The sequence below is a fragment of the Diadema antillarum genome, unplaced genomic scaffold, assembly GCF_040938485.1.
Source record: "Diadema antillarum isolate AM-2024a unplaced genomic scaffold, OU_Dant_1.0 scf00000165, whole genome shotgun sequence".
NCBI classification, from domain to species: Eukaryota; Metazoa; Echinodermata; class Echinoidea; order Diadematoida; family Diadematidae; genus Diadema; species Diadema antillarum.
Window position 1 is genome coordinate 1,385,576 of NW_027271054.1, and position 22,710 is coordinate 1,408,285.

The 22,710-nt window shown below is 38.4% G+C and overlaps 1 protein-coding gene across 1 annotated transcript; it reads right to left on the bottom strand.

The window, feature by feature from the left end:
• Positions 1-8,623: 8,623 nt before the first annotated feature.
• LOC139722422 (malonyl-CoA decarboxylase, mitochondrial-like) lies at positions 8,624-22,290 on the bottom strand. The gene is made up of 11 exons (XM_071633714.1): positions 22,229-22,290; positions 19,591-19,731; positions 18,648-18,788; positions 17,818-17,958; positions 17,212-17,364; positions 16,341-16,505; positions 15,520-15,631; positions 14,457-14,609; positions 12,127-12,304; positions 10,212-10,258; positions 8,624-8,947 (listed from the first exon to the last, which is right to left on the bottom strand). Exons 2-11 carry the CDS (start codon positions 19,708-19,710, stop codon positions 8,703-8,705), a joined length of 1,455 nt encoding a protein of 484 aa, XP_071489815.1. The 5' UTR covers positions 19,711-19,731; positions 22,229-22,290; the 3' UTR covers positions 8,624-8,702.
• Between the last annotated feature and the right edge of the window lie 420 nt (positions 22,291-22,710).

Below are 22,710 nucleotides of genomic sequence, written 5' to 3' on the forward strand. Positions count from 1 at the left end.
ATTTTCGAAGAATTTGGAGCATATTGGTTCCACACAGTAGAGTCCTAATTGTCATGTACCAACTTGATTCCTGCTTGAGCCTGAGGCACTGTTTCTAAGCTAGAACCTGTGCCTGTAACCGCAGCAGCGACCCCATACGGACAAATACGTGTGTTACAGCGCCCCCGCGACGGGGTTACTGTGCCTGTGCCACTGTGGTGTGACGTGTGTTTAATTTTATATAGCATGCACTTACCAAAACAGCCGTCTTTGAACGTCAACTTTTCTCTGCAACCGCAATCTTTGAGAAGGAGCTATGCTTTTGCCGCCGTGTTTAATACAATGGGTTCAAACGACGCGGGCTAACTTTTAGTAATCCAGGCCATGCATAGATCCACGCGCGTTGGCAAGCGTATAATTACATTCCGAGTGCCGACGACGACATACTGTGCAGTACAGTGTACTAGGGAAATCCCCGATTATCCCCGCTGCATCCCCCCCCCCCCATCCTGTTTCTGAACGATGAGGACGTAATTAGTCTTACTTTCAGTACTTTCCAGGCACAGATGAGTTACTGTATACGTTAACCCCATCCCCGGGAATATAATCACCAACTCTACCGCCACTCACTACAAAGACAATTTATCATCATTTTCTTCATTATCATCGTCAAAGTTTTAGGTTTCATCTCATCCGCCACCAGTAGGTCTGACCGCAATGTTGGTAGCCGAGTCTTCTGCGTAAGAACTACATCTGTCTGTTTTTGTTTTGTTTTGTTAATTTTTCTTTTTTTTTTTTGGGGGGGGGGGGTGTTTTTTTTATAGTATTTTTGTTTTGTTTTGTTTTTGTTTTTGTTTTGTTTTGTCTTAGTTTTTTTCTTTTTGTTTATATTTTTTGTTCGTTTGTTTGTTTGTTTGTTTGTGTTTTTAGCTGGGCGAGGTGGTGGAGTTTCCTCCATTCCTTGCCTGTAATATTATATAGCAACATAATGTGTCTTGACACTTCAGCCATCAAACAGTTTTCGACCTCACCCTCAACAGAATAATATATTTTTACTGTACATTTCCTCTCTAATTTTATTCATTTATTATCCGTATTTCTTTTCACTCATTCTTATGTCTCAATTAAGTAGGCCTAAATTAATACAAAACAAATAACGAAACCCTGTTATATAATATCATGTCAGCATAAAAACTCAGTTTTAGTTTTTATCTCATCCGCCACAAAGTAGGCGTCCCTGTCTGTCCGCAATGTTGATGGCCGAGTCTTCTACGGAGGAACTACAGCTACCTGTTGTGTGTGTGTGTGTGTGTGTGTGTGTGTGTGTGTGTGTGTGTGTGTGTGTGTTTGTGTTTTGTTTTATTGTCTTAGTTTTTATTTTTTGTATCTGTTTTTGTTCTTTGTTTGTTTGTTTGTTTGTTTGTTTGTTTTTGTGTTTTTAGCGGGGCAAGGTGGTGGAGTTTCCTCCATCCCTTGCCTGTCTCTTCTAGATAGCCCTGGCTCCTCAAGACCCTCAGGTAGTCCCTTGGCTTTCCTGCCATTCTTTAGTCATTTTATCTTTTACAGTTCTTTTCCCCCTAAATCGCTCGACGGCTACCGCTCGTTAACGTCGATGCCCATGCCGTTCGGCATTGGACACCAAGCGTATTTTCGGCGGAGTGTAAAAAGTAGGCGGTCGTCGCCGAAATTTAAACTCTGCGGTAGGCCTACAGTACGACCGAGTGACCGAGCGACCGGCCGATATTAGCTAAAAATCGGCGACCGTCATTTTGGAGGCTGTGACCGTAGCCTATGACAAGCCATGCAGAAAGTTACACGATTTGCACGTTCTTTTGTGCCTGTGTGGGTGCGTATCTTCGTGTTCATCACACCGCACTTGTCGTCAAAAAAGCTACAGATTCTCAAATTCCGTAATCAATTTTGTAGATAGCGTAACAAAAATGAAACTTGGCACGTATTAGTTGGCGAAGAAGTGCCTATCAACTTTTACGCACACATGCTCAAGGTCAAAAGTCAGATGTCGAGATCAAATACTCAAATTTAATGTTAACTATTTCGCCAATATCTAAGCAATGCCTGAAGGTATTTTCCTGAAACGTAATATCTAGATACATGTACGTGTACTACACAATGAAAATTCTGGAGAGTTTCATACCGTGAAGTCAAAGGTCAAAGGTCAAGCAAGATTATTAAAATTCCACGTCCTCTCCATATGTTGGAATGGTTCACTTATCACCACACTGCCAAACATTGTCTTGCATTGCGCCTTCTCCAGTGTAATGGAGTTTCCAGTGGTTGTAACATTGATTTTGTTAGAAAAAGCAACATTATCATATTTTTCTGTGTAGACAGCGTTTTGTCCTCAAATACACCTCTTAGAATGTTACCATCCCGTAGAGTGCCAATATCACCACGGACAATCATTGTTAAACTCTTTTATAAAGCTTTCTCTAGTAGGAAATGCAGTGTACGTTTCTTTTTAGCGCGTTTTGTGTTCTGTTATTATAAACACATCTACTTCTGATTCGATTATAGAAATGTTCTCATTCTCATGAATACGGTTCTTTAAGTGAAATTGAGAAATTAATGATAGACTATAACATGACCTTCATGATCATATTTTAGGATTACAATGGAGTCAATTAAAGACACTTAAAAGTTTATTCTTATTTCGTCTTACTAGCTAAAGCATCAGTAGATTATAAGTTATTAACCTTTAAATTTTTAGTTCTCTTTATCACAATAAAATGTATAACTTTTCTTTCGAAAGCCTCGTCGTGTGGTATAAAGGTAAAAGTGAGTATAATCATAATTGTGATCTATCCTTTTAGATGCTGAAACTTCTGTGAAAGAGACACATCGATGCACAATGTTTCAATCGTATCTTGAAGAAGAGAGTGAGAGGGGAGGAGGCTTGAGAGGAGAAAATGAAACGTTTATTGTGTTTCAACGGAGCTATTTTCGTGTTTTCTGTGTTATTTGCCCTTTCTCTTTTTATTGTTCTCATTGGCCATTGAGAACTACAGTGACACTAAACAACAACTTTAACAAAAAGAGGGAAAGGCCACTGGACTGAACAAACAGCATGCACTTTAAAAGAAGAAGACAAGGAATTACACAAAATCACATAGCAAAAAAAAAATGATATGGAATGTTTCAGGGGAAACACAGATAAGGGGAAGGGAAAAAAAATCAGGTTTTAATGCCTAAAAATCCTTGAATCGAGGTTATACTGTCATCAGTCTGGCGTGCACGGAGAGGAAGTCCAGTCCAGTCAGTCGAAGCAAACGCTGTACTTCATTCAGTCAATTAGTCCGCAATGAGACCTTCCAAGGTAGTATAAAATAAAACAAAATGGTATAAATGAATTAACAATAATTATGCCTTCACAATTAATCTCGATCACCATTCCTTTCAACATCAAACAAAAATAAATAAGATTCTAATAGTAATTTTTGATAAAAGTGAGAAAGGTTTACAGATGGAATAAAATTGCTTTTAAATTCTCTTGACGTTGATTGGAGAATGATATTTCATATAGAGAGCAAATGAATAAAAGATGGAGGGAAAATGCATCAGGTCAATGAATATTCGAACGTCATTAGATTAGAAAAGTACGGGTTCATTCTTTTTCTGTGTCTGTGTTTGTGCATGTGTGTGTGTGTGTGTGTGTTCTCTCCCCTTCACTAAAACTCTCGAGAGTAAACTGCGTATCAGGGGCGCGGAGGCGGAGGGGGCGCTTGCCCCTTTCCCTTCCCTCAAATAGAATTTTTGGACAAAGATGTGGTAAAATGCAAATGAATGTAGGTGAAGGGATTCGAATCAACGCCCCCTTCCCATCACCCCCAGCCTACTACGAGAGAGAAAAAATATGCAACCCACATCTCTAAATTCTCTAGTAATACACAATTGTGGAAGCGACTTGAAATGATCGTTTTATTATTTGTTGTCATTTGGCGCAAGATAATTTCATTTTTTAATATAATTATATAGTTGAAAAAAAATTGATCTTAGCCAAATTTAAGATCTTTGGGCATCACATCAGAGTCGCAAGCGCTACTGACGAGTTCTTATGACATGCATTCATATATAGGAAACTGACACATTACTTCACGATTGAATGATATTATAGCCATAATATGGTGTTCTAGCTCCATACTAAGCCTAGACAAAAACACGGAATCTATCATGAGCAATGTTGCAGTTTGTTTGTTGTATTTTCTTTGTATTTTCTTTGTACCGGAAACTCGACGGCTGGTGTCTGACAGCGCAATGAATGTACGTGTGTGTTGTGTGTTTATGTGTTTGTGTGTTTATGTGGGTGTGGTGGTTGTGCAGTTACATATCGTTACTTGCAAAAGTCTTGTGCATGCTAAGTAAAAAAAAAAATAATAAATTTCAGATTTATTCTGAAAGTAATGAAGTACTACTTAACCTAGCTGTTACGACTAAAAAATGACGTCAAAATAGCGTCCATTTCCTTTGTTTGTTTTCGTTGAAAGGGCGTCTTTGAGACGTATTTCTTGTTTTCTGTACCAACATACGTTTGAGTGCGTTCGAGCGCTCTCCTAAAGCGAACTGTACCGTACCGTACCCGCGCAGAGGAGCGCTCGAACGCTCCTAAAGTGTACCGTACCGTACTGCACAGAGCCAAAAGTGGACCACTTCCCGATGTGCTCCAAAAGCGTACCAAAAGCGTACCAAAAGTTCGTTGAAAAGTATGCGCGTATCATACGCATACGTCACAATGCAAATACATTGTACATCATTTTCTTTGTTCGGAACAGCTGTAAGTAGTTGAAGCGCCAGGTGAATGATAATCTTGCCAGTGCCGTATATTTAGAGACATAACGAGTGCTATTTAGCTTTCCATGCATAGAATACTAGTACAATGTAAAATGCTCTAGACACCCACACTGGCCAAATATTTTGCGTGCTGATATAATGCTGCTATAATGGGGAAATCCTCGCATCCCCCATCAGCCAGTGTTTCTGAACGTTCGGTGAGGACACGATTAGTCTAACTTTACCACAGATGAGATATTAATATGTTTTCTATGGACTGCATCATCATCATCATCACCATCATCATTATCATCACGATCATCATCCTCATCCTCATCCTCATCATCATCATCATCATCATCAATACTCATCCACATCCACAGTACTATCTCCATAAACATTATCACCTCTATCTCCACCTTAACTTTTCCCATAACCTTTCCCATTATCGTTTGCAATGTTTTCCTGCAAAAAAAGGGGGAAAAATCCTAACATCGGAATTTTTCTACTTAATGGAGTCTGGTGTTTTTTTCTTTCATTATTTGTTAAACTGAATTTAGATTCTTATTCTATTTTCTGATGGTTTTTCGGTATTTAATTGGTTGGTTTTCGGCAAGAAGGAAAAAAGGAAAAATGTGTATGTACAATATATATATTTCCCCCCCCCCCCCCAAGAAACAAGTGGTGGAACGTGCCCAATTGCTTTGAGCAAACTACTGTTTCCCCATTTGCAGACACTTTGTGAGAATACAATTCAAATGTGTGTTAAAAAACAAAACGAAACAAAAGCCGGATTTTGTTGTTGGTCAAATTAGCCAAAAAAAAAAAACAAAAAAAAAACAAAAAAAAAGAACCACGAGACAAAGCATCACAGACATGATAAGTATGTGTGCTTGTGATACAATCAAGCTTTTTATTTACGAACAATCGTTGCCTTCATTACACAATGCCTATAGTGTGCCATAGATACACAGAAAATATTTTCTTTATTCCAATTTACATTTACAAAACATACCCCTGTACCAAATTGGCAACTGACATCACAATCATCTATTTCACACATTGTTTCTCATGCATCTGAATATGCAGCTTGCACAGAGCACCAAATAAATGTTTCTAAACTTTTTAATGGTTGTGAATCCACAATACAGATGGCATTCCATAGTGGAAACCTATCATATGTTGACAAAGAAGAGAAAATGGTCAGCAGCAGTGACAACAGGGTGTTACCATAATGACTGTATCCAAATATTCATGAACATAGAGTCAAAATATATTGTTTTTCTAAGTCCATATCTTATTACTCTTTTTAGAGTTGTACACATTGTTTCAATTCCTTATGTAGATATGCATTCATTCATATACAATAATTTATCAATCCACGTACTCTATCTTATTAATCTATTTAATTATTTCATACAAATTTATTCATGTCGATTATTTTCTTATTTCATTTCTTTTTCTTTTATCAACTGAATTATTATTTCATCTATTCACTCATTAGCTCATGTCTCATTTATATATCTGTATGATTAGGTTCAACTTTCAATAGGGGATATTGGGTTCTGAGCTAGCTATACTGCTATTTGAAATTCTGTACAGGCATAATTTGCAGAGGATTTTTAGAAGAGAGTAAACAGGAGGTGATTCTCTTGCCAACACATGACATTAGTCAAATCATGACCTCAGCTTGACAACATCGGCAGTTGAAGATGAGAAAGGCATGAATGATGCATTGTGGGTACAAGATTAATGCCTCTTTGCTCCTTGCCAGAGATGAAGAAAAACAAAATACATGTAGAGAAAATTCCATCCATTGATCGAAACAATGATCCAAAGATTCAACTTTCACTCATGTTTCCTTTGTTAAAGCTTGTCTGCAGTTGCATTACATTCTGAACAGAACAGTTCTCAGAAGTCACTACCTCTATTCAGTACAGAAAGCTACCTGCATCAATTCTCAGTATTGCCAATGCACAAAAAGCTCTTGCGCACGCTGTGAGCCCTGTCACAGATACACAGTGGGGTTCCTTGGGAGCATTGTCACTAAAGATTGTCTTGCATTTGTTTCAGTTCCCATGCAATTCAATGCAAATTTCGTCTGCTTTTCATTGGATGCTGCTGCTCTTTTCTTTGGGTAGAATTAAGATTAAAAAAAGAGTTTAAAACTTTAAAATTTTGCTGATTTGTAATCAGTAGAGTCATGGTTTGCTAGTGTGAGGCTTCAACATGCTGGTCACATGATGGAAAGTTAAGAAAAATCTTAACAAAAAATACCCTTGCATTAAGAGGGAATGTGACCTGAGTGCATACGCAGCCAAAAATGGCTGAAAGTTAGTCCCCTGGGCTATCCCATAATGCATCTAAAGCAATGCTCACCGAGCGGCACCCAGGTACTGGCGATACCGAGAATTGTTGTACCATGCAAAAATATAGCATGACTTTGACTGAGGTCACACATGATATGCTACAAGCATCACATTGATAGTAACACTCATATTGCACGATAGTGAGTTACTTGTATTCAGTATATTGATGCCACAAGATTACTTGCTGATGATTGACTAGTCACAGGCAGTTAATACAATCATACATCATGGTGATTACAATCTTTCAGGCTTTGCATCAATTTACATAGTAAAGACATCACCTAACCATGAACATCAAAAAAGAAAACAAAATTACAGTAAAAATAACAAAACTATATGCATACAGAGAGAATTATTTCAAATATTTACTACCTGTAATGAAGTTACCTATTATAAAAAGCACTCCTGCATTGTTAGGATTTGTGATGAGTCATTCGAAAATTCATGAAGTTTTGTTGCAGCAGGATGCTTTAAAAGGACTGTACAATACTGGTTGAAGTGGAGATTCAGGTCAAGTGAGATAATGAGAAACCTCTTATGAAATATGAAAGAGCATGCAATTCTAAAAAGGATTCAACATTTATTTGATGAAAATTGGTTTTCAAATGGCTGAGATATCCAAAAAAGTGATGATAATAAAAGGCGACAGGCCACGCCTTTTATTAGGATCTCTTTGTTCCACCTTGTTTTCGGATATCTCAGCCATTTCAAAACCGATTTTCATCAAATAAACTTTTGATACCCTTTAGAATTGCATGCTCTTTGACATCTCATAGATTGATTTCTGAATATCTCGCAAAACATTAAAAGCTAAATCCTCACCTTAACCAGAACTGTACACACCCTTTAAGCTAGTGTATGCCATGGAGCTAAGATGTAGGGAATCCTTGATGAGCAAACACTTAGAATACATGGCAATAGACCTCTTCACCATGGCAACAGGACATTATACAGGTGAAAATGTTACTTGCATTTTGTGTGATCTTATTGTTAATCAGTAATTGGCAAGAAATGTCTATGCCTGGCAACAGAGTACATGGAAGATTGACAACCACGTTGAGGCCAACTTAAACCTTCAGCGACCTGAGCAATACCCTGGACGATCATGTATCATAAAGCTCAATACAGTAAACTCCAGGACTCAAGAATGTTCTTCTTACATAAACATAGACATTATTCATCCTCCTGGATGTAAAAATCTCTGATCTCATGAATCATCATGCTGAACTTGATTATCATTCTGAAAAATCTCATATAAATCAGGATAATTCAGGGAAGCCCTCCTCTGGCATTCAGTCATGCCAACAAATTTTAGCAGCACTTCACAGATTCACATTTCTGCATGATGCCTTGTTCACATGTAAATATGATTGGCACTTGAGGGTCTGATAGTACCATGATGACGGGATGCATACCACTCTGCAGTGTGTTGATCTTCGACTGCGTATGAAGGATGCAGTTTCACAAGAGAAAGCAGAATTATAGTCCATTTGAATGAAAATAATTAATTCATTTGATTTGTACATTTTCTCAGACAAAGGAAGAGGAAGATGACAACAGGCACCACTATCATAATTTGCTGTTCACGTGGCTGTTTGTGCCTGAAGCTGATTGGCCGTGGACCAAGTCGAGTATTTGTTGTGATGCCTCAATCTTCTGCGTTTCTGCATACTGCTGGCCAAGGGAGGTGGTGTTCTCCAGGAAGTAGCGGTAGTTGACCATCATTCCACAGGAGGCGGTCAGGCCCCGGGCCGAGGTGTCCCCCAGCCAGTTAAGCCGCCACAAGGTGGCACCATTTTGCAGGTGAAAGTTTGCTGGGGAGGAACAAAGTTTGGGTTCATATGAAATCTCTTAAATTAAAGTACAGCACAATGCTTATCATGGTTTAATCTATCCCATCATATATTCATTGCTCAGGTTAACACAGGCACTGAACCCACCAGAATAAAGAACACATGGTTTAAAGTGGTCCTTTGGTCAAAACACTGTACATATATTAAATGAATTGTGATGATTTTCTGTCCATTAGTATGAACCCCCCCCCCCCAAAAAAAAAAAAAAAGAAAAAAAAAGAAAAAGAAAAAAAAAAGCATGTTTTCAGCAGTTTTCTTGTGGTTATGCATTTAAAGGGACATTCCAGATGATTTTCATAATTTCACATCATGTATTACATAAATCGTCAACTCCACTTATAGATTTGTGGAATTTATTGTGGTTCTTAAGCAGAGAAACAATACTTTGAAAAACCTAATGCCCCAGTCACATACAAACACTGATGCTCAAGGATTTACACGGTGATCCGCAGAGATCCGGGCAGATCCAGGATTTGTACACAAGGTATCAACACGGCAGCTACACAGATAAGGCCGGAAGAACACGGCGTCTACACGGACAAACACGGCATCTACACGGATCAACACGGCAGCTACACGGATCAACACGGCAGCTACACGGCAGCCACACGGACCATCCCGGATTGCTCTGCCAACACGGCAATCCCCGGATGACGCCGGATGTTTTTGACCTCCAAAAGTTGCCCTATTGGCCTCCCGGCGTCAACATGGATCTCTCCCCGGATCAGATCCTGGGTGGTCCGGGGTGATCCGGGATGTCTACGTGACTGGGGCATTAAATAAATTACACTGAACCAGGATGATGACATAGGAGGTTCACATATTTCAGAAATGTAGCAGTGTAATTCCATTACAATACCGCTTGCTTCCAAGTTCACCAGTGTATTATCTATGCATGCCTTCTTCTTTTGTTCTGCTTCCTTGAGCCCCAACTCATGCATTCTTATGGTGACTCTGCCATGTCATCACCCTTGTTCACTTCAATTTGTTCTAAATTTTGAAAATATTCTTATTCTTCATCCCAATTATCACAAATTCTGAAACTCTGTCCTTAGGATAAGTAATTTATAGTTGTTAAAATGAAAAAATCTGACAATCATATGGATGTGTGAACTGTTTTGGTGATTTGCTGCACAACAGATGGACTTGACACTCATATAGATATGCCACATGAACTTTTAATACTGTATTTAAAAATGGTGGAATTGGGATCTTCATCACATACCAACTGGATTGAGTGCAAATGTTCTCCTCTTTTCCAAGTACAAGTACCTGAAACAACAAAAGGAATGTGAAAAACAAACACTGTAACAGCTTTAGAATACAAACCACCTTACCACGGCCACCAACACACTCATTACCATGACTCTCATCAACAGCGTCATCATCACCATCTTCATCATCATCATCATCATCATCATCATCAAAATCATCATCATCATGAAAGCAAGGAGGGTAAAGACAGCTCCCTCCCTTCTAATAAAGCTCAGCATTTTAATCACTATGTTTGTTTAATTTCATTGTTGGGGTGTCTAACATTGCATTCTTGCAAGTAAATAAATGTGCACTCCTTCATTGTAAATGTATCTATTAGGTGTGCTAACATCTGCAGATTGAAAAAAACAAACAAACAAACAACCAAAACAGGTTGATTCACAAACACACACACAGAATTAAGGGAAAACAACTTATTTTGTGTCAGAAATTGAATAATGGCACATGGTAAGCATGCTTAGTCAAATATATTTATTTATTCATTTATTTATTTGTTTATTAATTAATTAATTAATTTATTTATTTATTTATTTATTTGTTTATTTATTTATTTATTTATTTATTTATTCATTCATTTATTCATTCATTCATTCATTCATTCATTTATTCATTCATTCATTCATTCATTCATTCATTCATTCATTCATTCATTCATTCATTCATTCATTCATTCATTCATTCATTCATTCATTCATTTATTTATTTATTTATTTATTTATTTATTCATATATTTATTCAGTTTTCTTTTAGCAGAGTAGCCCTTTCAGCTCACTCGGAACTGCTCTGCCAAAGGGCCCTGCATCACGGACAAAGTACAATTTGAGTAAAAAACACAAAGTTACAAACACGGTAACAAAGAGGGAACATAAAACACAAAATATAAGTTCATATAGAGCATACAAGAGAAAAGGATTGTACACAAGCAAATGAAACAAAAATGGAACAAAAAAAAATACAATCAAATCCGGGAGAGGAAAAAAAAAATAATGGTATAAGAAAAGACCTCACTTACACACACACCAACATGCACACACACACACACACATACACACACACACACTTTCACCTCCACACCAGTTCACCGGTACCCACCCAAATCTATACACGCACACATACACGCACGCATATAATACACGCATGCATATAAATAAGGCCACCAAAAAAAATGTTTGTTTGCCCTTAATTGTCAAAACCCAAGAGGGTCAGTAGGTTGTTTCGTTTTTGTTTTTGTTTTTGTTTGTTTTTGTTTTTTAAAACACTCACTGACAAACACTTAAAACATTCATCTTCGTTAAATTTTGCAAACAGCTCCAAAAAAAGTACCTTTTAGTGAGATGCTGGCAACTGAACTCCAAACAGTTTCGGTGCCATGACAGCTGGTAACGGATGCTGCAAAAGTAGCCATCTTGGCAGTCGCGCTGCGCTAGCGCACTACCTATGCACGTGAGCCAAAAAGGTAGCTAGCATGCAATGCATGCTCTAAAACGTAGCCTGCGGCCCCGCGCAGCCCGAACGTGATTACGACGGGTTGATGAAATGAAACAAAATTTGTAGACTTTTTTTCATTCTTTCTTTAGCTTAAAATGGATAATTTTGGGTTGAAAACCGTTCACAAATTTGCAGAAGATGAAATTTGTGGAAAAAAATAAACTTGAAAAAGCAAAAAATAAATAAATAAATAAAAGACCCGACCCGAAATTTCTGTGATTTTCGGTCGGTCGCGAAGGGCAAACAAACCATTTTTTTTTTTGCCTAAAACAACAATGTAATTTGAAAACTTCTTTTCTTGTTTCAAATGATGAAGAAATCATACAAAGTATTGGATACGGTAAGCTAGATGGAAGATCTGAATGCATTACTCTCACCTTGCACATAGTCTCATCAAAGGGCCCTGTAGACTCCTTTTCAGGCTCTCAGACTGAAACCACTCATTGGTGACTAGTACTTTCTTGAGCAATGGTAGCATGGGCTGCGATGCAACATCCATTGCAGCCTGGAATGAGTCTAACTCCTCCCCAGTGAGCAAGGTGACACTTTCTCCATCTAAAAGATGGGAAATTTTATGAAAAAGATGTAAGGAAACAAAGAGGACATTATAAAAAATTATAAAGCTTTGAATTTCATCAAGTGTACCTAAGTTCAAAAGAGTGATCAAAAAAACAAAAAGAAATTGCAAAAATAAATTATAAATCTACAGTTCGACCTCGATTATCCGGCCTCCTTTTATCCGGAAGTCTCTATCATCTGGACGCATTCACGCAGTGAAGGACTTTTTTTTTTAATCCAAAAATTGAGAAAAAACAGTGACTTTAAACTCAATTAAAATTTCTACAAAACTCACACGATTTACCTACAATATTCCCGACAGAACTAACATAAATTCACACCACATTATCATCGTAAAAGTAAGCAGTCATCACCACCGTTGCGGGGTACGCTAACTGCCTAGCTGCCAGTGCACTGGGACGGCAGCTTGGACGGCAGCTATATACATTAACATTGTGTCTCCCATATCCGGCCAATTCGCTTATCCGGATGAGCACCGGTCCCGACATAGCCGGATAATCGAGGTCGAACTGTATTAGGTATTTGGAATAGGTCTCTTCTTTCATGATTTTGTAATGATTGTTCCACAAGGATAGCTGCTGTCATTATCAAAGCAGTGTGGGGCGGTCATGAAAGGAGCTTGATAATGAGATATCACTCAAGATGACAGATGGTACGGTACAAATTCAGATCCAGCCACTCAACTCACACACATCACTATTACACTGGAGAGATGACCAAGATTCTCAGAAACAAGCAACAAGCATGTAACGATAATTAAACATTATGTCCCAAATTTGCAAAGGTAATTTGAATCTAGCCTGTGGCCTACATAAATTTTGTCTGCATGGATGTGCCTGACAGATTGTGTGCAAAAACAGACATCCAAAATTGAACGGGGGCTGACACATGCATGTTACTGGTAAACGTATGCATATTTTGCATTATTTTAGTCCATGGACTTAATCTAGCCTTGGATTTGATATAAACTATGTACTTTTGATTTGGGCCAGTATTTCCTATTCTTGCTGGTTTCATGGAAGCACGCTCAGCTGAATATAATTAAGTCTCACATGATTTCTCTGCCAACTGTCACCCTCAGACAGAATTTTTCATATCATTAACTCTTGATGTGGCCTGTTTGCACACTCAACTTAATTGAATGCAAGCCCAATTTAATAATAATAATAATAATAATAATAATAATAATAATAATTGTTTTGGATATAAACTCCAAATTTTATTGTCCAAGAATGGAAATTCATTTTGCCCAATTGATCGTGGGCCCGGCAGCCACTGAGCAGCGCCAGATCGACGTTGCTCTAACCTTTTCAACTGTTAAACGGCAAACAAGGCAGCAGCAACTCCCATCTTTTAACGTCTTTTGGTATGACGCGGCCAGGGTTTGAACCCACGACCTCCCGATTGTGAGGGCAGCCGCTCTACTCACTGAGCCAACACATCGGTATAACCTGTTCCATACGGGAACCTAGTGGCCCATGTAATAAGTCTATGGGGAATCCAGAATTCAGTATGGAACGGGTTAATTAAACATTTTCTTCAAACCAATGCGACACACAAGAGAGGCAATTAATCCTCCCCCCCCCCCCCCCCCAGGCATTTGGCTTAACTTGCCATTCCTTTTCACGAGCATTCAGTAATCCACCCAGACTTGACCAAGTTGTAAAGTCAGCAGACCCACTCAGGTGTAACAATAGGCCTGGGTCAAACAGGAAGCCCATAGTGGCACAATAGGGATTAGAGGATTAGGTAATCTCTATTCACTGGTAAGTAGTTTACAGACAGATAAGCCAGTCAGTAAACAAAACACTCCAGCTAGCATGCCCTTCAAAGCCTATAAAGAGCAGAGTTCAGCTTATCCCTACCACCTACTGCAGGCAATGTGAAATGCAACTGAGCATGAGGAGTACCAGTAGCAATAATTTGAAAATTCCTGAGCATTTTTCAATAAACTTTTGTCTATCTATGCACAACATCGGTGTGGCAAACCGGAAGGTTGTTAGTAGCATACACAGATATAAGATGTCTTGCAAAATGGGAAAAGGGACAAGAGTATACTTCCTACAGCAGGGGGACAAAAGGGATAGAGTGCACTATCATGACCTTTGAGCCAACCATTTTCACTGACCTTTGACCTGCTGATTAATCTGTGTGATCAGCCAGTTTTTGAAGCCCGGGATTGGAGAGAGGCTGGAGAAGAGGTGCATGCTGGGAAACTCTGACTGTAGCTCCTTGACGACGCTCTTGATGAGATGGTTGCCGAGTTCAACGCCCTGTAGGCCTGGAAGGTGGATAAGAAGAGGGACTTGGCATCATGAGGGCAACTCCTTGATCTTACAATAAGCAAAGTATCTTCTTGTGTTACAGTGTGATAGTGATGATATTAAACTGTAGATATTTCATCTTGGTGATTAAAGGGATGGTACAGTATTGGTGAAGATGAGAATTGGGCTTTTAACTTTTTGTGAGATACCAAGAAAACACTTACGATATAATACAGAGTATACCATTCTAAGAGGAATTCAAAGTTTATTTGATGAAAATCGGGTTTGGAATGACTGGAACATCCAAAAACAAAGTAAAACAAAGCGATCGTAATAAAGTGTGGGTCCCACACTTTATTAGAATCGCTCTTTTTTGGATATCTCAGCCATTTCAAAACCAATTTTCGTCAAATGAATGTTGAATTCCTCATAGAATAACATGCTCTTTCATATTTCATAGAAGGTTTCTCATTATCTCACAAAAAAAAAAAAAAATGTTAGAAACCTGAATTTAGGTCTCAACCAAAACTACATGATCCCTTTGAGAACAGAAAGAGATATTCAGATATTGTCACCTAGGGAAGAACACTGAGAAGAGGACAAGAAATGAATGAAAAAGCAAAGATTGAAGAAAATTGGACTTGACAAGAATAAAAGCTGCAGAAGAGAAAAAAAAACGAAGAGGCAGAAGAAGAATGTGCAAAGCAGAACAAAATAAAAAGAGAAAGATAAATGGGAAAAAGAGAACAAAGAAAGAGAAACTAGAAGAAGAAGAGAATATGATGATGATGATGAGGAGAAGATAGGAAGAAGAAGATCGGATGAGGAACCCATCTACTGACAAATCCAACTGAGAGTGTAATATTGGGTAATACATTCATGATGCCGGCAGCACATGACTCAAAAAGAATGCAAAGGCTTGCCTACCTCTTTGGGTGGAAGTGATTGAATAGAAGATGGCCGCCTGTGCCTCATCTGCCTCCTCTTCACCTGGCAACACGTTCTTCTGGTCTCTGGCATCCTGGCTCCGCACAATGGACTTTATAAAGATCAGAATACCATAATCTAGTTTTAACATGTACAAGATCTGGAGGTTAAAGCCATTCATATCAACCAAACAATGTAACACTATTATCATGCAACAAACGCAAACAGAAGAAAACTGACCAGAAATGATTACAATTTATGAGTGGAAAAATGAGCAAAGAAAATGGGATCTTTTCTTTGCTCATTTTTCCACTAATAAATCATTATCATGCATCAGACAAATCGTGCTCCAGCTCATACCTACCTGACCCCCAAACGGTTCTCTCTTGCCACTCCTACATTACCTTGGTATGTGCTGTATGAAACAACTCCCATCTACTCTAGTTTTTTATTCCTTAAAGTGTATGTTATGATACACCTTGAGTAGCATGAACTGCGGAATTTAACAGACTCAATTTTGGCACTGAAGAAAGCAAGATTTCAAATCCAAGTAAGGATAGATATGCAATACCTATGTTTCCTTGCAGATGGCATACCTGTTCAAAAGTAACAAAAGACAGCTGCATAAAAAAAAAGCCCACAAGGCATATAAAGAATTCAGTAAGAAACAATTTAACCATATTTTAATCTATTATTCCAGTAATACCAAGTAGGGTGTGACAACACTTTTAAAAGTTACAATCCAGGTTAAAAAGTTGTGCCTCTCACCTGTCGACAGATTCATATTGCATGAGATCATACGAAAATGATCTTGCCCTTACCTGTATGCTGTCTGAGATATCTCTCATGAGGGCAGTGTGCAGAATCACCAAAGGCTCTCCTGGCATGCTGCTGTGTGTGAAGACGAAGCAGCGTCGATACGGCCCCACCCGCTGCTTGATGTCTGTCCAATTCCTGATGGGATGAACAGCCTCGTACTGACTTATCTGTAGAATGAGACCACAAAAAAAGGAAATGATGAAATATTTGATTTTACGACAATGACGTTCCTAAGGGTATGATGTATCCATGTTTTTCACCAATAATACCTAATTTTCATATACACTTGCATCTTCTCTAATCTTGGTGTAATTTAGCATAATATTGCAAATATCTGACTTCACTCTATGACCATTTCTTCAGAACTTCTTATTTCTTGTATATAATTGATATTTTTATCAAGATTGTTCTTGCATCCAAATATTCAGAGCATGTGTCAACATAAGAGGCTACAGATCACATATCTTATTCTGTCTAAATTTAGATGGATTACCTCAATAATCTGTGAAGGAAGACAGGGCAGTTTGTCGAATGATTAGAAATAAGGGAAGAAACAAATTAAACTGAATACAGCAAAGAATTACACAAACAATTACAATCATTGATGTGGTATTATGACTGCCACATGTGCTCTTTTCATGAATCTTTACCATCATATTTTTACTACTAGTATTACTTTTTGTAATATAACTTTAACTAGCACAATTGTGTCACTAAACTAATCATGATCTTGAATAACAACAATTGAAGTAATTATTGTCATAATATACTCAAATGCTCTTGGTGACATATGAATGATAATATGAGCATGACACATAAAAGCCACGCTTCAAGGAAGTGATACTGAAGTTAATGATTCTTTTAACCCCTGACCCTTTCCAGCATGTGACATGAGGATGACCATGTGACCCTCTCCAGGGTCAGCATGCCGGCAGCGAACCAGCCAATCAGAAGCTCACGTAGAGTCTCATTCAGTGCTCTCAACTCTGCCTCATTCCTGATGGACGACGTTGATGACAGATGTCCCTGGAACATTGAAAAGAAGATCATTTATACTATATGAGCCATAGCATTCTGCAGTGGTGTAAACTTTACCTTGTCTTATTATCACATACAGAAAGTATTCACTTTTGGAAAGCAGTCTAAATGCAATAGTTATTGCTACATTGTGCAAACTTTCTGGTTGTCAGGAAAAACAATAGGAACAACACCTACATACTGATCAAAATATTAAGAATGTTCAAATAACGTTTGAATTTATAAGAATATTCTTGTAAACTAGAAAATAATCATGATATTGCATTCCTATGAAGTGCCCCGACATTCATACAATATGTAAAACGTAAAATAAAGATCTATAACAGATTTATGGTATACATCAGCAGTGTGATGTAAATCCCAAGAACAGAAATCAAACATACTGTGCATGTGAGTACAGGATGAAATACAAGGTATTGTAGGCCTACATGAGCAACTTACAAGCAAATTGGCTCTAAGGTCCACCAGAAATTTGACCCCGCCCGGCAACCTGCTGACATGAGAGAAGAGGGTGGAGTAACCCGGTAGGAGAGACTGACGAAGACGCCCTTCCGCCTGCAGAAGAACAGCCTCCTCACGACCCTGTCAAAAGGGGGTGAAGATGGGAGAATATCTGTTAATTCACTCCTTCCAGTCAATTCATAGATGGGTACTGGGTATACAAGGTTCCCAAAATGTACACATGTGTGCCTGCATCATGGCCTAAATTCATGTTTACTTGTATAATACTGAGCAGAATATTAACATTTAGCGAAAGATTAGAGTTTCTGCTATCGATAGCTGTTATTTGTCTGTCTCAGAATTGTGTGCATATTTTAAATATATATCAAATATATAATTTAAAATTTCCAACATGGTAGTGTGCTTGTTTATTGAGCCTTGACTTGTGCTGAACCCATATGGACGCCCTTACACTTAAAAAAACAAAACAAAACAAACAAACAAAAATTGCCAGCTCAGCGCACACTCTATTCTTATCTCACATTTGATTGATATTTTGCATTGCTTGACAGCACAAGCAGTCAACTGTGAAAGAGAACATATAATGCTTAACTGTTTTCACACCTAGTGAGATTTACCAAGATGTTCATACTCTGTCGCCGGGCAAACAAGAATATCATTTGGGGGGCACTGACGATTCCTGGAGAATCAAGAAGAAACCCGTTAAGAGATCCCTCTCTCCAATGAGTCAACCGTTTCATTGACAGGCATTTTTAGAACACAAATTTATGTAGAACATGAATGTAGCTTGGCTTGACCTTTGCCCTCACCTCCTGCTTCTGAAGCATGACCGCTTCAGCCATCACCTTCTCATGCCTGACTCCCATCCCTGAAGCCATTGCACACAAGAAGCCCAGCTTGTCCTCGGCAGTCAGGCGCTGATAGTACTCACAGACTTGCTGCACTGTAGACTAACAACAGAGCATATTTATAGCACAAAATACAAACAAGAAGAAAAAGAAGAAGAAAAAAAACCCAGCAACCCTGATTGATGAAATGAAATAAAAAAGAGAAAAATGATGGTAAAAATAGGTAGGGTCTGAAAAGAGTGAAAATTATGACAAATAACATTGCATGAACAGAAGAGAATTCAAGCTGTGTGTAAAAGAGTAGATTGTAGGTGAAAGGCAAATCAAACAGAAATATACAAACTCTGGATAATTTGGCTGTTAGACTGTCCACAAAACATTATTTTGCAAGGAAGGCTTCACAGATCACCTCCATAATGAAGTAATTCTAACAGAGCACACAAATGGCATTTCTAACATGTGTTTTATAAATGTTCATTACTTCCCATACACTGAATGCACTGTATTCTAGCTTTGTTTAAAAAGCTGCATTGCTTGTTGAGCCAGAACTTCCTCTACATCTTAACCCATTGAGGACGGACTGATTTTGCTACACCACACATTTCCCATAGACCCCTCCTGAGTATACTTGGGACTCGTCCTCAACAGGTTAAATTCCTGTAAAAGCACCTCCTGCATCATGTATAAAGATGTTTGAGTTCGGTATCATCAGTATTACTTTATACACACAAATCACATTAATGATGTGTACACATCATGGATTGATGGCAATTGCAACTTGCTAGCAATCCTTATCATTTTATTTAGAGAGTACATTTCCTTCAAAACTCTATGACACCCACCATTAAACCAGGGAGGTGGAAGAACCTCCCTGATTAAACCACCTGTGAGTTAACAAACTTACATCAGCTAACCATGGTGACTTGTGACTTCTGTCCAATGCAGCTGACATAAGGTGAGGAATGGTCGACTTCAGAAAGACGCTGTGATCAAGCTGTCTTTCATGCTGCTCATTTGAAGACATTGGTCTGACTGTTGAAGCAATCTTTCACACAAGAGATATTATTTTTATTTCTTACATATCCCAGCATTTTAAAGGGAAGATAAACCCCAAGAGCAATGTGGATTGAGTGAAAGCAGCAGCATTAGTAGAACACATTAGTGAAAGTTTGAGGAAAATCGGACTATCGATGCAAAAGTTATGAATTTTTTAAAGTTTTGATGTTGGAACCGCTGGATGAGGAGACTACTAGAGGTTATGACGTATGAGTGGACAACAATACCTAGAAAATATAAAGAAAATTCTGCAAAAATCCATTTTTCATGAAAATTACAAATTCCATCAACTTGATATTGGCATAATGTTAAGGGTAGCAATTATTCCCTCTGCCTTCTGAAAGCAGTTGGTCCATTGCTCTTTCATAATTCTAGAAAAGTGAATTTTTGTTGAATTTCCTTTATATTTTCTTTGTATCGTTGTCCACTCATACGTCATATCCTCTAGTAGTCTCCTCATCCAGCGGTTCCAACACCAAAACTTTAAAAATTCATAACTTTTGCATCGATTGTCCGATTTTCCTCAAACTTTCAGATGTGTTCTACTAATGTTGCTGCTTTCACTCAATCCACATTGTTCTTTGGGTTTACCTTCCCTTTAATAACTGACAGTGCTTATATATCGCATGTCACATAGTGCATAAGTCCTATGCGCTCAAAAAAAAAATGGAAAGATTATACACAAAACCTTCAATTCCAATTACAGTGATGGTACTGAGTTTCATGTTTGCTTGCATTGTGAACAAATGTGTTTTCAAAGCAAACTTGAATCTATTCATATCAGTGATTTGCCTAAATTCTGGGGTAGATTATTCCATAAGTTAGGGGCATTAAAAGCAAATGTTCGTTCTCCGTAAAATTTGGTTCTTCTGTACTAAATTTCAAGGACAATCTGGCTCCTAAAGAAATTTGTTTTGATATATACATGTATATCAGCAAAAAAATTTCTTCTGATAAATCAGTAAAACAATGATTACATCAATGAAATGAAATGAAATTATATTTGAATATAGAAGTAGAACATATATCATGCCTAGTTTACTGCAGGTAAATTCATGGATCACTGTACCCCATGAATCCTTCAGGATAACAATGTAGGTCATGTGACTGTGACAATATGCATTTTTTTAAAACTCTTCATCATGTTGTAATACATTTTTTTTTTTAAATGGCAAGAGATTTGTGTATTTCTCCCCCTCTTGCATCAAACAATTCAAAGGCAATATTTCTATGCTGGTGATGTCATGTTCATCAAGGTCATTGTTTCCTGTTTCCTACCTTAGACACCATGATGCAGACAGATGACCTATTGATGAGTAATACTGACTAAAATTCTCACTGTCATCATATTCATTAGATTCTACTTAATCACATTTCATTGATACCTTCTCCCCTGCCTGCCCTATAATTTCAATAAAGGACAAATATCAAAATATAGAACTATACATAAATTTGCAATTATTTGTTCTCTTTTTCGTTTTCAGCCAAACATACCGACACTTCTGACCCTGCTTGTTCTTCCTATGGGTAATATGACCACGTTTTGATTAGGGCCATATCATCTAACCAATTAATGCTCAAAGTCACATAGAAATAGAATCTAGTTCTTGCAGTCTGGTACAAACTACAATCACTTTCGAGCTTTCCAGGTTCTTATCAGAAAGCAGATATTGCATTATTCTCTGGCAAATTTCAGCATTTTGGATCAATCTCTACATCTCTTATCTCTAGCACAGGATTATTCAGAGAAAAGCCATAACAGCAGGTATGAATGGCTATGGTTATGAGATACACTTGCCTCACTATTACTGAGATACTCTAGTTACGCTAGAGTCGTGCACATTGTTTTTGTATTTTTTAAATTACAGGGTAGAACTCGTTTAGAAGGCCAAGGGATATCCAGACCTTTCTGTTTCTCATTCTATATCTGAATTTTCCTTTATTTTCAAATGCTTGTCAAGTTCTACATGGAAATTGAAACTATAAGCACACTCAGAAGTCATGGTCACTGTATCCAACCTCCACAACGTATTATAAAGTCCATAGCAGTGCATCCCCTGCGTCTGCGAGTGGGTTGATTGCGTAACCAACTGATGCTCAAGCCACTCCCCCTTGCCCTTGGGCCTTGGAAACAAATTCCTTCCCTAGTCCGGCCCTTGCCCTTGGCCCTGGACCCTATCAGACCTGGGGCCTGGACAGTCTGCCACTATGACTTAAATCAAAAGTTGACATACACTCACAATTCAAGGGTCATTTTCTATTGTCTCTCCTTGTCGACTCTTTCACAAACCATAACTCAGCATTGAAAACATAACTCCGACATAAAGTCAGACATGTGGGACTACACCGAGAGGCACAGCTGACATCTATCTGCAGCAGTGCAGGACCACGACTACGTGCTCCTGATTCCTGCGCTTTTAATGCAAAGCAGTTGAGTGGGATATTGCGACCTATAATATCAAATATGGTGTCTTACTGTATCTTACCGAATTGAATATTCGCTTGGGGTAAACTACCGACAAGCAGGGACGGATGACACTCCGTAGGGAATTCATTGCGAAAATCCTGCCGCACGCATCATCCCCCTCCTCCTAGCTAGCTAATACGTGTAATAGCGCTAGCTAGCTAGCTCGGGTCAGGGTGGGGTATAAGTGGGGGGGGGGGGGGGGGGGTGGGGGGTGGGGGGGGAGACAACTCGACCGCGGGATAGCCCGACCCTGGACAGCTCGACCGGGCAGAGTTTTCGGGGTCCCGTTGCATAAAACTTTTTTAGCAACCTTAAAAAAATTCAGGTTGGGATTTACCCAACCTGAATTTTTTAAGGTTGCTAACCTAAGAACGTAAAATCCGTTGCATAAAAACTCTGGTTGGGAGCTTCCAACCGGAACTTTGTGATTTCAACTGGAAAAAAATCCGGTTGGAGTTTTATGCATATGGGATCGGAATATACAGTATGAATATTATACTT

What these genes read in the sequence shown, in the direction of transcription:
- LOC139722422 (XM_071633714.1), bottom strand. Translation starts at nt 19,710, where the DNA reads ATGTCTTCAAATGAGCAGCATGAAAGACAGCTTGATCACAGCGTCTTT. An exon ending in TCATGCTTCAGAAGCAGGAG is followed by an intron (nt 17,959 to 18,647) that starts GTGAGGGCAAAG and finishes CCCTTTTGACAG; the next exon opens with GGTCGTGAGGAGGCTGTTCT. An exon ending in AATCACTTCCACCCAAAGAG is followed by an intron (nt 14,610 to 15,519) that starts GTAGGCAAGCCT and finishes TCCACCTTCCAG; the next exon opens with GCCTACAGGGCGTTGAACTC.